This window comes from Malaya genurostris, chromosome 2 (genome assembly GCF_030247185.1).
Source record: "Malaya genurostris strain Urasoe2022 chromosome 2, Malgen_1.1, whole genome shotgun sequence".
NCBI classification, from domain to species: Eukaryota; Metazoa; Arthropoda; class Insecta; order Diptera; family Culicidae; genus Malaya; species Malaya genurostris.
Window position 1 is genome coordinate 40,824,356 of NC_080571.1, and position 16,848 is coordinate 40,841,203.

Genomic DNA, 16,848 nt, shown 5'->3' on the forward strand with positions numbered 1-16,848 from the left:
GAAGATAAACCGAAAACGGGACAGGAAGTCGGATCCAAATGAAATTCAAAAAAAATTGTATGAAGCCATAAGACCTTTCATTTGAATCTAAGTTTGCAAAAATCGGTTAAGCCATCTCTCTCTAATGAAAACTTAAATCTAAAAACCACTCTGGAGTTACGAAAAGGGTCTAGTCATCATTGATAAAACACATTGGATGACAAGTTGAAATTAGAACACTTAGGAGACGCGTTGTCTGGTTGGTAAATTAATCTAAATGACTCATGCCTTTTGTATAATGCATTACGAGATTTCGAAAGAACAATAATCCGTTGGTACAAATTAGAACATTCGACTAAAGAAGTGTTGGTAACACCACCCATAAACACTTTCATTACGAACAAAGCTTGAGAAAAAGTTATTTTTAATTCCGAAGGTGCGATGTGTTGTAAACACTAACGATCTTAAGGGGATAGACACCTTGCACATGTATAGGTAATGTCGATAATGTGTGCGTAAAAACAAGTTCCATCATCTTTTTTTTTGGATTTGATCAGATAAAACTATCATATAGTTGAAAATGAAACAAATTAAGACGTATTCACGTTAAACAGTGTTATATGTCGATTAGGTCACTTATACGATTATACGCTCGAAATCTAATGTATTCACCATGACAAATTCATCAAATACCTCAACAGTGTAAGATAACATTTTCGAACTCGGTTCACAAATCTCTGAGAAAATTTATCGAATAAAGAATAGTGCAATTTGTCTGTTACGTCACTTTTAAGATTATCACCCCGATTCTGCAATCCGATGGATTTTTGATACGAACGAATCTACACTTTCGTTCGAGTTCCAATGTTGCATTCTTTATTCCGTTCGACTGGTATGATTCGATCAACTCTCGTTCGGAAACACTTGAAATTTCGAACACTAACCATCAAAGCTGTCAACACTACTTACACGTTCTATATTATTTATATTATTCATTTCGTAGTAAACGAAACCGTCACACCTTGTATAAACAAATTAGAACGATTCTAAACCGAACAGAAATAATACGTACGCAAGTCGATGGAGTAATGTTCGAAAATGTAACAACTTGAACGAATGAAATTCGAGTTCATACCCAACTCGAACGGAATGCAGAATGGAAATTGCACAATCGATCGGAATATTTCGAATCGATCGACGTACAGAATAGGGGCGTATATCTCCCGTATCGAAAGATTTCGACCTGACCATTCCAAACCAGATCAATGAACTTGAAGTAACTTTTCAATAAGCCTAGGTTTGTCGAAATTCGTCGAGCCATCTCAGAGCCTGCGACCTTGATCAATCGTCCAATAGAAGCTTTCAAGCGAGCCCAAAGACTGTCCCAGAAAGTATGGACGCAACCAAAAACCGCTGCCATTTCGCAATGGTTCAGAATCTTTCAATTTTTATGGCTGCCTCTTGTTGTTTACACTCTTCTCTAACCACTTGTGCAGTTGTTTATTCGTTTTCATTAGTTTGTTTCGAAATGCGTGGACTTTCAGCAGAACAACGTCGAAAAATTGTGTACAAATGGTGCACAGAACGCGGGCTGTCACTGAGAAAAATAGCAAAAATGGAAGGAGTAAGTGAAAAAGCCGTGCGAAATGGAATCAGGAAGTTCAGTGATGATAACACCTTTGAGGATAAACCGAAAACGGGTCGAAAAAAAGGTCCTCCTCGGTTGGATAAACGTATACTGAAGGCGTTCCAGCAAAAGAAGGAGGTTTCAGTTCGGGATGTGGCCAAAAAAGTGGGCACTTCGAAGTCAAATGTTCTTCGTGCTAAAGAACGTTTGAATCTTCGAACCTTTAAGAAGCAGAAACAACTAAAACGTAGTCCGAAACAAGAAGCATCGATCAGGCCGAGGGTTCGAAAGCTGTACAATACGATTCTTGCTGGACATTTGAACTGCATAATAATGGACGACGAAACCTACGTGAAACTCGATTACAAATCCTTGCCGGGACCACAATATTATACGGTGTGAGAAGTGTTAAACCATTCCGAGACATCGATTGAAGTCGAAAAATTTGGTAAGAAAGCTATGGTCTGGAAAGCAATTTGTAGCTGCGGCAAGATTTCGAAACCCTTCATCATCACTGCTTCAATGAACAGCGAAATATACATCAAGGAATATTTATAAAAACGACTTCTACCCATGATTCGAAGCCACAAGGATCCTGTTGTCTTCTGACCAGATCTTGCCTCTTGCCACTACTCGAAATCAACGGTAGAATGGTATACTACCAAAAATTTCACTTTCGTCCCAAAAGACGTGAATCCACCAAATTGCCCACAACTTCGACCAATTGAGGAATTTTGGGCATTAACGAAGGCACATCTTAGGAAACATGTCTCGGCAGCCGAAACCATTCAAGAGTTCGAAAAAGATGGGGAAAAGTGTCAAAACTTGTCGCTAAGAAGTCTGTACGGAATTTAATGAGGAACGTTCGCAAGAAGGTGCGCCAGCTAGTCTACAATGGCTAAGTAGCAAATGCTGAGAATATTATTCTGTTGTTGTAGTCTAATATTATCAGTATATCGAATAAAATTTGTGAATTATTTACAGCGAAATCAAAGCGCGTCCATACTTTCTGGGACAGTCTTTAAGATTGTTAAAATCATTATTAATTATCACCAAGAAAATCGATTGGATAAATAAAACGTTTCCGATCTCGTCGAGCTGAATCCTTATGGTTTGCAACACAAGTGGTCTCCGATCAGATGTAGGATTTATCAGTAATTCCTTTTCACAGGTAAAGATAAAACGTATAAAACCTTGAAGTTAGATGGTGACCGAACGAACCGACTTCGGAGTCCGAGAGTTCCTGAAATAGTGGCATAAAACAACAAAATGTAACTTTTAAACAAACTTAGTTTCGAATGAAAGCTCTTGATTTATTAATTCCGATTTCCAGAAAACTCGATTTCATTAACCGGAATTACAGGATGAAGGGGGTCGATGTAAAAAAATCGTAATAAAGTTCTTCTAAATTGGATTCAAAACTTTTTAAATTGTTTTGTTTTCTTTCAAAATTTAAAAAACGTATCTTGACGAATACTGCAGTTACTACATAAAAGAATATGAGTGATTTGAAAAGGCATCATTACATTACTAATTGATTTTTTAACTAAAAATACTACATTCATTTTAGAGATGTATTTATTCAGTATACACTACTTCAGCTGTACACTACCTATTGTTTAATTTTGATATTTACTCGACAGTTGTGCTAAATGGCATCGTAACGACAGGACCTAAGTTTCAAAATTTTGCTCGCGTCTCGTGAAAAACCGACGTACTCGCCTGAATAGACTTCCTCGGGGCTCGCAGAAAGTTTGTCGACAGCCGTGAACAATGAATCGGAGGAAAATCGAAAAAGAGAGCGACCGAGAGTGTGGTGACTCCAAATCGAGACGATAAGCATAACACAATCGTGGAACAAGCTAACCATGTTTCAAGTTGTTCTCTATACGATTTCTACCGAATGGACTGTAGGAACACTATTATTAGTATAATATCAGTTTATTTACCAAATATGTTCAAATAAAACAATATACAATCTGGACATCCGGCTTTACCTTCACGGACATCCACTGTTGTAACTGAAGTTGAATGTTTTTTTTTGTTTTGTTTTCACAAATACGACCCTATTATAACTAAATATCAATAGTACATCTACTAATTAATGACTGATGATTTTTTTAGCATTCCAGTTCATGTGCTAAAATGGTGTTCGGTTCTCTAGAATGGTGCATACCAATGGCACCCGCCGGATGTTGTAAGCAATGAGGGGGTAAACATCAGCAATGGAATGTAACAAATTTAATGTTTAATACCCGAGTGTTACTTAAATTGTTTACTTGTATGTGTGTTAGTGTGTGTGTTCGAAATAGCAGTATCTATATTATCTAGTATTATCGATATTATTAGTCTTAAATCTGTTAAACAGATTGGTATGCTTGACTGTGGCCAATTCATACCACTACAAAATGTTCATTCTAATTTTCAGTTATAGTTGTGCATCCGAGCCCCTAGCTCGGAAGTTCACTGAAGTTTACTGCACTTCAGACCAGCGACTTAGTTCCGTTTAAAATGGCTTATAAAACACCTTTTACCTTTGGTCCCGTATTAATAACATGTGTGTATGGTGTAACCTGCACAAAGTGTGCTCGAACTAAACCTGTTGTTTGTTTTTCATTAGGCTTTATTAGGAAATAAGAAGGGAATAGATTTGTAATAGAGTATGCTTCGGTGAAGATTTGTAAGCGGGAAATAAGGAGGGAATAGATTTGTAATAGAGTATGCTTCGGTGAAGATTTGTAAGCGGCTGAAGAGGAAAATAACAAAGTAATAAATTAATAACGGCTAATTACAGCATCCTAGCTTTAACCTCACAGGCACAGTTGGCCTTGGGAAAAGTTCGGATAAGAATTGGGATCCCACAAACAGCAAGTATGCTTTACAACGATGAATGGTAAGTCAATGCTTACTGCGTCTGCTCGATTGTGGAATTATTCCTGCGTAGTTTGTCTTTGCTGAAGCTACGAATCGCATCCAGTAGGGCACCACGGGAGTCTACTTCCAGCGGGGCTGGAAGCTGTTTCTTAACAATGGCACCCCGTACAACGGGTGTGCTCACTTTCGGAGCTACGGGCGGAGGCGGTGGAGCAACAACTGCCTGCGGAGTTGCTTTCACTGCGGCTACCGTAGGTTCCTGTACCGGATTGGGTTTCGCTGGTACGGGGGCAGCTGGGGCTAGAATTTTATCTTTCAGGCCCGTTCGACGGAGCGTGTTCTGACCGAACGGAAGGGTTGGTGCTGGTTGAGGTAGTTTCTCAACTCGAGCTGGAGCACTTTTCAAGATGGCTGTGGAAATGTTCGTTGATTCGATCATTGATACGGGCCGTGTGTTTCTGGCATTCAGATCTTTCTCATCCATCGGTTTGAAACCACGCACTACCGGCTGGAATTTATTATGGCCGAGCGTTAATCGGTTTATGGTAGCCGTTCCGTTTGGAACGGCTTGTGCTCGCGAAAAGGTCTCGTAGAAATAAGGCTTATCAATGGGTTTCTGGGCGATCGGAGGTGGTACAACGTTTTTCTTGTACTCAACGGCTCGAACGATCGGGAGTCTATCGCAGTTGGGGGCGGACGCCGGTTCGGTCCTGCTGACATCCAGCGATGGGGGATTGCCTGAGACATCCGAAGCATTCAATGGCACTTGTTGTTGAGAATCCGAACAGTCGACTCCGTTAGATTTTTCTACCAGTGGTTCAGAGGGACCATTCAGATTGATTTTGGTGGTATTATTTACATTTTTATAGCCCCTCGGAAGCGTTGAACTACCTCCAAACCGATAATCCCGGTCGGATTTTATAGATACATCGATTTTTGGACGTTCGCTCCACGTGGTAAAGTTGACTGTTGGAGGGCCGCGATATTTCCATTCCTTTGTCGAGTTATTCTCGTGACTTGCCGCATTGACTGTCACGCTAGTACCAGTACTAGCAACGGTCGTACTCGTAGTGGTAATATTCACGACCGTGGTCTGCGGTTGCTTCACGATCGAAGCCGACAGTTGTTTGTTCTGTAATTTCTCATCGTCACTTTTGGACTCATTGGAAACATCCACAACTCGTTCATTTGTCACATGTTTCGAGTCGTTCGCTGTAATAATTTTTACATCCTCAATTTTGGAAACAATCGGGGCGTCCACGTTAGCCTTTGGCTTAGACTCTTCCTCGTATTCATCCAACTGCTTATCGTGCAGTTCATCAATTTTTTTCTCAACCAAACTTTCCCGCCGTGTCAAACCACTTCGATTTGTTTCACATTTATATTGAACCAATGTCGAGATGTCCGTAAAACTGTTACGCTTGATTGCCGCCATCGGCATTATCTCCTCCGTCTGCTGTTGCTCCAGCAGTTCCGACTGTTTTTCCATAGCGGATAAATTACTCCTCGAAGTATTTAGAATATTTTTGATTACCTCCAAACTTTGCAGGGAAGGTGAATCGCAGATGCTCATCTCGCTGGTCGACTTTCGACGGTTGGTCGCAGCGAAACGGTTTTCGAATTTTTGTGCGCCAATCAACGAAATGTACGATGTGCTGCGGGGCGTCAGCTTTAACCCATTGGCACTGTGCAACGATTGAATGTAGTCCGAACGGGTCGAGTGGAACGAATCGGACCGGTTGATGTTTCTGGGAGTGTTGTTCAGTACGGTTAAGCTCCGGCGCTTCACCGGACCGGGATCTTTTTTATTGTTGAAACCGATACTGCCGTTGCTGGTTCCACGGCTAGTGGAATCCTCCTCGTCACTACTCAGCTTGCGACGGTGGATTGAGTCGGTGGAAATTTTACGTCGCACGACGACGTTGCTATCCTCTTCGCTTTCGTCGGAAATTGTTGTCGATTCTGGTGTTGGTGTAGCCTGAAATTGAGAAAAAAAAAATTTGTTTGTACATTGTTGTTGAACTCAGTAACCGTTGATTCTATATCAGGTTATGGGACCTAACGTGATGTCATGGGAACGAGTCAGACAGTTGAAGAAGAATTTTTCACCGGAGAATACCTAAAAAGATTCTCAACCCCTTAAAGATAGGTTTTATTGAGGAGCACAAGTGTTTCAGAAGTAGCTCGACTAAAGACTGTCCCAGAAAGTATGGACGCAACCAAAAACCGCTGCCATTTCGCAATGGTTCAGAATCTGTCAATTTTTATGGCTGCGTCCAGTTGTTTACACTATTCTCTAACCACTTATGCAATTGTTTATTCGTTTTCATTAGTTTGTTTCGAAACGCATGGACTTTCAGCAGAACAACGTCAAAAAATTGTGTACAAATGGTGCACAGAACGCGGACTGTCACTGAGAAAGATAGCAAAAATGGAGGGAGTAAGTGAAAAAGCCGTGCGAAATGCAATCAGGAAGTTCGGTGAGGATAACACCTTTGAGGATAACGTATACTAAAGGCGTTCGAGCAAAAGAAGGAGGTTTCAGTTCGGGATGTAACCAAAAAAGTGGGCACCTCGAAGTCAATGTTCTTCGTGCTAAAGAACGTTTGAATCTTCGAACCTTTAAGAAGCAGAAACAACCAAAACGTAGTCCGAAAAAAGAAGCATCGATCAGGCCGAGGGTTCGAAAGCTGTACAATACGATTCTTGCTAGAAATTTGAACTGCGTAATCATGGACGACGAAACCTACGTGAAACTCGATTACAAATCCTTGCCGGAACCACAATATTATACGGTGCGAGAAGGGCAAGTGTTAAACCAGTCTAAGACATCGATTGCAGTCGAAAAATTCGGTAAGGAAACTATGGTCTGGCAAGCATTTTGTAGCTGCGGTAAGATTTCGAAACCCTTCATCACCACTGCTTCAATGAATAGCGAAATATACATCAAGGAATGTTTACAAAAACGATTTCTACCCATGATTCGAAGCCACAAGGATCCTGTTGTCGTCTGGCTAGATCTTGCTTCTTGCCACTACTCGAAATCAACGGTAGAATGATATACTACCAAAAATGTCACTTTCGTCCCAAAAGACATGAACCCACCAACTTGCCCACAACTTCGACCAATTGAGGAATTTTGGGCATTAACGAAGGCACATCTTAGGAAACATGTCTCGGCAGCCGAAACCATTCAACAGTTCGAAAAAGGTTGAAAAATTGTGTCAAAATTTGTCGCCAAGAAGTCTGTACGGAATTTAATGAGGAACGTTCGCAAGAAGGTGCGCCAGCTACATTGTTGTAGTCTAATATTATCAGTATATCGAATAAAATTTGAATATCTAACACTTGTGAATTATTTACAGCGAAATCAATTTTTTTTTCCGTGTATATTTTTTTAGAGTGTCCAATCGGTTCCCTACAACTTCTCTCGGGACGCCATTTTTGTACAATTAACGGTTTCCGAGTTACAACGATTTGAAAAAGGCAATTTTTGTGAAATGCAAAAATATATACGCCCTTTTTAAAAATCAGTCGTGAGTCGAATTGACCTCTCAATCGGTTCAAAAACTTATGGTTTGGCATACTGAAGCCGTGGGCAAAGTTTCATCTAAATCGGAGAAGGTCGATTCTGATTTTCTCACTTTTTCGTCTACTCATTCCTGGAATTGCTTTTATGTGAACCATAAAATTCACTCTAGTATAGTGCTCTATAAACAGTTTAAATTGAAATTTTGATTTGAAAATAAATTTCCACGATTTGACAGCGTTGTCCTGGAGTTAACCTATTCCTGATGATTTGCCAAACAATACTGAGTAGAGGCGTCACTTAACACTGTCAAAAACAACCTTCAGACCATAGAGTAATCCCTATTGAAACATTACAAGTAGGTCTACTATTTTCACCTACAAAAAATAACAGAGTTGTGGAAGCAAACGATGTCCTACTGGTAATAACCAAATCATGTATATAATAGGGCTGAAAAGTCACCACTTGTGATTGAACACCCAACAGAACTTTGAAAAATTTTAATTTAATATACATTGCAATAAAATAGACATATAACCATATATGTCATGTTAAGGGGAGACGTTGAACTCAATAACTCTCGATTTGACTATGCATTTGATTTCATGCATATAAAATTATGTATAATTGAATTTTATGCATCGTTCCACCCAGACGACTATTCCACTTTATCAATTATGTTATATTTATTATTCTCAATTCCAGCGTTTTGTTTTTTCTACTCATAATGACGGTAGCAAAATCAGAGGTAGCTATGATTCGAACGAAGCCCATTCAATCGAAAAATCCGTATAATAAATTATGTATACTGCCGTATACTTACCTCTTTCTCTTGGCCGTAATCCATTTTGACAGCTTGCTGGATGCCATTTTCCCTCACTTCCATCTTGTTGTAGGTCGAAATTTTGAAATTACTCAAACTGTTCATATTCGCCCCGGGAATTTCCTCCTCCTCAATACGATTCCCATTCAGCACTCCCTTCAAACCATGTTCGTCTTTAATGACCTGATTCAACTCACTAATAACCTCGATTTTCCTAATCTCCTCGCTCAAAGGCTTGCTTGTTTTTGTAGTACCGTTGCTACCTTTGCTACCATTGTCCCGACCGACCATCACAGTGTAATCATCGACCATCGTTTCCTCGTTCAATTTGGCACATTTCATAATATCACTCTCGTTGGTCTCTTCTGCCTCTTCTGACTGTGACTGAGGCTGCACAGCACGGCTGCTACCACCTTCGATCGATTCCTTCAAATCCTGCAACTCACTTTCCTTAAGTTGTTCTCTGCGTTTTTCCAATGTTTGAATCATTGATTCGCGTAGTTCACTTCCGCCTCGATATCCGTTCTCAAATTCGGACGAAATCAAAATTTCTCTACCGGCATTCTCACTGGCATTGCTGCTGTTACCCTCGCTTGCTGTCAGCGTTACCGTCGGAGACGGGCATTTTTCATGGTTCATCGATATCAAACTTTCATCTAGCAGGACCTTTTCGCGAATTATCGGCCGAATTTTCTCCGTTTCATCGGAAACGATCGTCATGCGATCGGTAACCAACGTGGTGTTTTCCACATACGTTGACTGCAGATCGAAAAACCGTTGCTTTTCGTCGTACTCACCGGATTTGATGGACGAATCGGCGAATTTTGGTGGAGCTGGCAGCGTATAGGTCCACTGTTCTTCCTCCTCGGCTGGTGGTGGGGTTGGCGATCGAGGAAAGTCCTTCTTTTCGGGAATCCGCATTTCTTGACCGGATTCAATATTGTAAATTTTGATATCATCATCGGAACTGTTATCGCCATTCGAAACCCGTCGATCGTTGGACTCTTCGGGCTCGTCCACCGAAACGCCCTGTTCCCGAGAGGGAACGATATGTACTTTTGAAATAATCGGAGTGGATGGCTTTGAATTGGTCGACGCCTCTGGATGGTGACCATTTGTGGTGGCGGCGGTTGAATCTTTAACAATTTTGATCGACACCGAAGATGCTCCGTTCGATGGTTTATGTACAATTTTTTCCGGGACAAAAGTAGACAATGTAGGTTTGGTAACGGTTGGTGGTTGTTCTACATTAAGCATCACTTTGGACACGTTGTGCTGCTGGGAAGTGGTTCCATTTGTAATCCCCTGTTGATGGGTGCTGTTGACCGCGTTCAGTTTTTCAACGTTTTCTGTAAAATATGAACAGAAAGCAGAATTTTATTGTAATTATCTTGATTGTATAATTTTATAACATTTTCGTAGGATTGTAACACTTTCAGCATAAATGTATTGAATTGTATAATCTAAAACATGTTCTCGCCAAATTTCGGACATTTTTGGGCTGAATTTGCCTCTCGCCACTATGCATAATCCGTCATGGGACGGTATAAGGTATAAGAGGACAAATACATGCCAAAAACAGTCAATCTACCAAACTGTTCAGAACATCGACCAATAGAGTAGGCTCTAGTTAAGCGAAAACTCTTCGAAACGAAGATGAAAGCAAATGCTACTGATGATTTCAAAAGATGATGACAAATCGTCACCATAGAAAGTTCGAGATTTTAACAGAAAAAAATAATTAACATCTTAATCAACTGTTTCTAATGTACATATAAGTTTATAATTCTGAAAGCTTAGCAGCTCAAATTGAACTGCCTTTGCCACCTACCAATTTAAATTGAAATATATAGGGGAAACCGGACACAGGGTTGAACCGGAGAATTCAAATATCTTATAAACGAGGAACTATCTCAATCCATCAGTTTGCTGGATGATGCTCAAATCAAATCAGTTCGGCGTCAATCGTGTTCGTGTCAAAACGTTTACGTTTTTTACTGAGATAATTTATTCGTGAATACGTCTTACTTTACTATAAGCCGTATTTTTAAAATCCGCTCTATGGAAGAATGGGTAGAACTTAATCGTGAATATCTCGTGTTGTACTAAACGCAACAACATAATTCTTTCTCCATGCCATCAAAAATCTGATCAGCAATTTATGATTAAATTTTCAACAGTGTGAGATAACAATCAATAACTCAAAAATTAAGTTTTCACAAAATTTAAGTTTTTCGAACATCGATCAAGAATCTTGTGTGCTAGACGGAACTGGAAATCGTGTTGGGGACCTTCCACCAACAGCAACAAAAAAACGACCTTCTGCCTGGTATGAACGTTCAGGTTCTTGATTTTGAAACTGAATTTAGTTCCTTAATTTATGTTCGGAATTTGAACACAGAATTCTGATTCTGGAACAAAATTCATAATATGACTTTTAGATCTGGACACTGGAACTGTATTTTAGATCCGTTCTCCGAACCAGAATTTGTTAACTGATATCTGAACCATAGTTGTTATCTGGACCCGAATTCAGTCGCATAGTTCAGGTTGGGAAGTTTAGAATTCAGTTCTAAAATTAAATTCAAAACTTGGATTCTAAAAATTAGTTCATTTCCAGAGTTCTAGAACAAAATTCATGAACTGAATTCTTGTATTGAATTTGCAACTGAATTCGGAGCCGAATTTAGTTCTTTAATTCAGTTTCAGTTCATTAATGTATAGAATTCGGAAGCGAAACAGTAAATGTTGCAAAAATTCACAAATTCAATGACCTAGAAAAAACAATCATGTCAGTTTTATTCGTATTCACATCCTCCAGTTATGTCTCTGACATTAGCCACCCGCTTTTTTTTGATTTTCTGATTTTTTGGACATATTTGATTTCTGTGCATTGTAATTGTCTGTTTAGAGTTTTTAAATGTTTATTTCGTGCTAAATCCAGATTCATGAGTGTCTTTGATTACGAGAAAAATAAAATAATATTGTGCCTCGAAAATGAATTATCTGTGCGGTGCTACACCAGACCAAAAAGCGGGGCTCAACCAGACCCACGGTTTTTGACTTTAATTTCTTAGCGGATTCTTGAAACATACCTAAATATTGATATAGAAATATTTTTGTATTCTACTCCTTATAACTTATTAAAACTAGATGTACTGTAAATTTAGGTAAAACTTTTATGATATGTAGCGAAACAATCAAATAGTCTTCAATAAAGTCAGTTTCAACATCAATTATTTGATATTGGAGGGTGTGAAGTTTCAAGACAATACCTATATTCCCGGCGAGCAGGATTACGTCTCCACGCAGAAAATTGATTTTTAATTTAAAAATATTATGCTTCGAATTCAAAAATAGTTTTTGTTGAATCAGCGTTTATTTTCATTTCCTTTCGATTCAAACACATTTGATATTTACTTCGAAGAAAAACTATTTGTCGAATTCAAAAATATATTTTATTTGAATCTGGAACTGGAAATTTTACTTGGAAGCAAATGCCAGTGTTGGAAAAAACATGATCAGAAAACCAAACCAATCCTTGGGATCGTTTTATTTTTTCGCTCGTCGAAGTCATCTTTCCGGAGATGGAGTTTAGCTTTTTTTTTTTGCTCGCTAAACCAACGATGGGGACGGCAAATTTTATTTTGCCCCGGGCGCCAAATTTGGTTGATACGCCACTGTATACGGTTTCAGAAAGTTTATAAAATAAGCAACGTTTGTAGAGAAATTGGAGAGGGTGTTATTTTTTTAGCTCACTTTAATTAGTGTTCAATTGCCTTACAAAAAATTGAAAATTCTTGAACACGGCCGACGGTTCCTTCACATCTCGCATTCAATTCAGTAACAGTTCTGCTTCTGTCGGTATAGGAAGGCTTCACGTCATGCATGAAACCTGCTCGATGAATAGTCAACTGCTCATTTGGCAGTGTTCAGTATTGAACCGATTTGCACTCGGCGCGGTTCGATAATACCGTAGAAAAGGTTGTTTGTGCAATTTTCATGTCATCGTGTCGAGTACACAACCTAGTAATTTTTATCAAGAGCTTCGAGTCTCATTTGCAGTCTCACTAATAAGTCATTTTCACTGACTCAAAATAGACGAAAGTGACATGAAATTAATGTCACTCTCAGCTTCGTAGTTTGCAATACGAGAACGCAAACTATGCAAACTAATCCATGCGTAGTCAACGACATAAGCGGAATAATAGTTTCAAAATTGTGTTCTTTCCTTCCTTGTCCCTTTCAGTCATTTTCGGTTTTCAGTGAATATTGCATACTGTGCAGTATCGATATTCAACTGGAGCTTTGAGAATCGATAATGACAGAAAACGATTGACAATGACTTTTACCTATTGGTACTCGAATCTGTAGTAGTTTTGGTTTCCAAAGAGGTTCTGGGATGTAATTACTTCTATTTACATTTATTATAGACACTCTTTACAGTCAAGCGTTGCAGATTTTCAACACATCGATGAAAAAATGAGCATTGAAATTCTGCTGATTCTCTCTGCGGACGTTGGTTTGGATTTATCTTGTCATAGAGGAAAGAGTGACGTTGGCAATGAGAAACTCTTCGTTTGTTCTGGTAAAATAACGAATATGAGGATGTTGGATTGGATTTTTTCATTCAGAATGCGTGACAATATTAAGCCCTGTACTTTGTGACGAAAACTTGAACTTTAGTCCAAGGATGGCTTTTATCGTATCAAAGAACGTTCACTGGCAACGATTGAATCAGTGCCATCAAAGAGAGACGGAAATCATCGAAACAACAAAAAACCCGGCATGGCTCATTTAACAAAGAATCGACACCAGTGCGAGAGCGAATTTCTCTTGATGACATTCCTGAGAATCAAAGGTTAGCACGCTGCTGTGGGGATCTTCTCTGAAGCAACAAACGGTCGCTTATTCTCGTTTCGCGATCCGATTCTATACAGGCAGTTGATAATTGCGATAGAATCATTTTACTATTGCCGCTTATTCTAACTATGTGCATATAACCTTTGTATAAGTTGTGTCTATGAAAATGTCTGTGAATGCTCCACACAAGGGTTTTGAAATATTGCAACCTAGCATGAGAATCATCAAGTTGAATCATCGATTCGATCTTCTGCGATAATTGTCAACTTGCGATTCTCTCTTGGGAAATTCCATACAGCAATGATCATTATCAGACTGTAAATTTTTTTTTAAGGGCGTGAAATACTCTGAGTATGAAATGGAGCGAAGAAATGTAGCAAAATTCTCTCACGGTTCATGCATTGAGAGACTCGAGTTCTTGTAGCATCTTCTACCGGATTGAAAACGTTGTATACAATATAGATAGCAATATAGCAGCTTCTGTCAAATTTTCGGCAATCACCAACACTGCTTTAGTCCAAAGCTGCAAATAGCTTGCCAAATAAGAAATTATCATTTCAATTGCGCACAAAATCCACACGTAAATAATTTATAATTACGTACTGGTAAGCACAGCCGATTTTAGTTTTTTTCGACAAACATTTGAATTTTTGACACCGACTGACTCGATTTCCCAACATGGCTCTCTGGCATGGTTTTAAAGATGTTATTTCATTCAGACTTATTCGTGTACAAGCTCAACGTTGAGTTTTGAGCCTGTGTTGATCTTTGTGAAAATTCGGTAAAATAAATTGCATCGAATCTTTCCATCCATGGTATTCCTACGCTACTGTCTTTGCCCCGGTCCCTTCGGAAGCCGCATCAACTTACCCTTGTTCCGTTGCAGTTCATCGGCTTCGCTAAAGTTCGAATCGGTCTCGGAGATAATCGTGTCACTATCCCGGGTTCCATCCGGACCCGTCGCTGTCCTGCTGGGTGCCCTCGGAGATGGAGTTGGAACGATTTTTGGTTCCGCGTATTTCGGTCCCAACGATACGCCTCGAGGTGGTGGGGCCGGAGCTTTTGTTTTCTTCGCTAAAAACCAATAGAAAGAAAAAAGGCAACGGTTAGCAATGCTCAAATCTGAGCTGACAGGAAAAAGCACAATCAATTCGAACCATTCGAATTGAGCCGCTTCCTGGTTTCGGGATGCTGTTGCGGACCTTCCTGAAAGTCACGTGGATCTTTGACGTCGGAAGAGTTGGACGAAGTGCGGGAGTGGTTGACAATGTCCACCAGACTGTTTCCGGTACCATTCAGGGACGATCGCTGAAGGTTTCCGTTCTGTTTGTGGAGTTCCGTCTCCGGTGGCTCACGGATAATGTACATCGATGTTGGTCGATTTTTGAGCGTACTGTAAGAGGTTTTCGTGTTGATGATGTTATTCATTTCCTCGACCGTTTCCGTATGAAGGCCGTTGCCGTTGGAACCGTTGTAATTATTGGTGTCATGATTGTTGTTGTTGTTGTTGTTATTGTTCAAAGAATCTGCGCTTTTCGAATCTTTGCCATACAGGTTGGGAGAAGAAACGTGAAAATGTTTCTTCGAATATGGCGGTAATTGTGGTTCCTTGAACAGGTGCTCATCTTTGACGGTGGTTTCCAGTGGAGCTTTTTCCGGGATCGAATTCTGACTAGGTGGTCGGGGCGCTAAACGTTTCTTCCGCATGGGCGCCACCGGCGCGTGGTGTTGATTTCCGTTGACACCACCCCGTGAACTTGAACTCAGTCCCGACGAATCCATCGAGTTGAGCGAGTTCGTTGAACTGTACGGACTAGTTGTTTTCAGCGGTACTTTGGACGTTCGACTCAAATCCGACGAAGAAATGGAAGTTTCGCGGAAATTTTTCTGATGCATCCGAAATATGTCGCTTGTGCTCAATCTGTACTCGTTATTTTGCAAGTGTTCCAATTCCTTCCGCGACATCAAACGAATTTCGTTCAGCCCGACCTCGCCGATGGTCAGATCCAGCTCGAACGCTTGATGGAAATCTGCTGGATGACGGAAAAGGTACTTCGTCGCGTCCAACTGCTTGTCGCTGCAGACCATCTCCATCAGGGAGGCGAGCCTCGTTTTGGCCCCGATTCGGGCCACATACAGCTGATCCCGCGGCAGCAGAACCGTTATCCGGAATGTTTGCTCGAACGGGGCATTGGTCATTGCGGCCAGCGGGACAATTTTATTGTACTGACTAGAAGTATCCAGGTTGGAGGTCGACCGGCTAAGGTTCGAGGTGGATTTGGAAACTGTAAGTGGACGAAGTAAAAAAAAACGGTTCGATTAAAAATTATTCAGTTTGACGGGGGCTTGACTGTCGCTTACCATCTTTGTTTCGTTTGCCAAGCAATCGATTCAGGGTGGATAGGCCGTTCATCTTTCCAGTGGGTGCTTCAAGGCGTTCTTTGGGAATGGTTTATTGGCGGGTGCCCTGGCACTCACATAGTTTGAAGCACGGGGAATTTCTGAAACAGGAAAAAATGAAATTTGTTATTAATCAGAACTAACTGATCATGTTTTGATTGATTCAATTGAGGGAAATTGGTTCTTCCGTTTGCGGTTATGTTGTTGTGTAGAATAACATCTTGGACTCTGGGGTTTTACTAACAGAAACGTGCATGTTCGTAATTAACATCAGACTCGTATCAAAAAAGTCTCGCCTGCGAAAAGTGTTCGAACTCATCTGTTTTGTTTTCGTACATTATTGCATCATGAAAGGTAACAACCAACTGCATTTGTTTATTGTGGTTACCTACTACATTTTTCATATGATTTGTTATCTTTGAATGAGTGAGTAATGCTGTACGTACTTGTAAAAAAAATAATAGATACCACTGATCTAGAGAACGAAAACATGAAGGCTATTTATCATGACTCAATTTCTCTTCGACATGATAGTGATGGAACGAGGTAGATAACAACTAGCGGAGACTTTGAATTTATTGTAGTTTTCTGCGTGTATTTACATGATAGAGATTAATCATCCAGCATGTTTCCGAAGTGATTTATGAATGCAAAATCAGAGGCAATGTTTATGTAAACTCATGAACACTTCAAATAAAACATATTTCGAAAAGTGGACGTCCGAGTGGAAAGGCTGATTTTCGTTTTTTGATT

At 40.0% G+C, this 16,848-nt stretch overlaps 1 protein-coding gene across 5 annotated transcripts in view; it reads right to left on the reverse strand.

The window, feature by feature from the left end:
* Window positions 1-3,528: 3,528 nt before the first annotated feature.
* LOC131427411 (uncharacterized) overlaps window positions 3,529-16,848 on the reverse strand; it is a 281,665-nt gene continuing 268,345 nt past the window's right edge. For 4 of the 5 annotated variants that reach the window (XM_058590573.1, XM_058590571.1, XM_058590574.1 and 1 more), the window contains 5 exons: window positions 16,057-16,196; window positions 14,853-15,980; window positions 14,566-14,769; window positions 8,833-10,181; window positions 3,529-6,458 (listed from right to left, as the gene is read on the reverse strand). In XM_058590573.1, coding sequence (XP_058446556.1) covers window positions 4,512-6,458; window positions 8,833-10,181; window positions 14,566-14,769; window positions 14,853-15,980; window positions 16,057-16,108 — 4,680 coding nt within the window. In that variant the 5' untranslated portion in view covers window positions 16,109-16,196 and the 3' untranslated portion in view covers window positions 3,529-4,511. The remainder of the gene's footprint in view (window positions 6,459-8,832; window positions 10,182-14,565; window positions 14,770-14,852; window positions 15,981-16,056; window positions 16,197-16,848) is intronic. The other variant, XM_058590576.1, reaches the window with a different exon arrangement.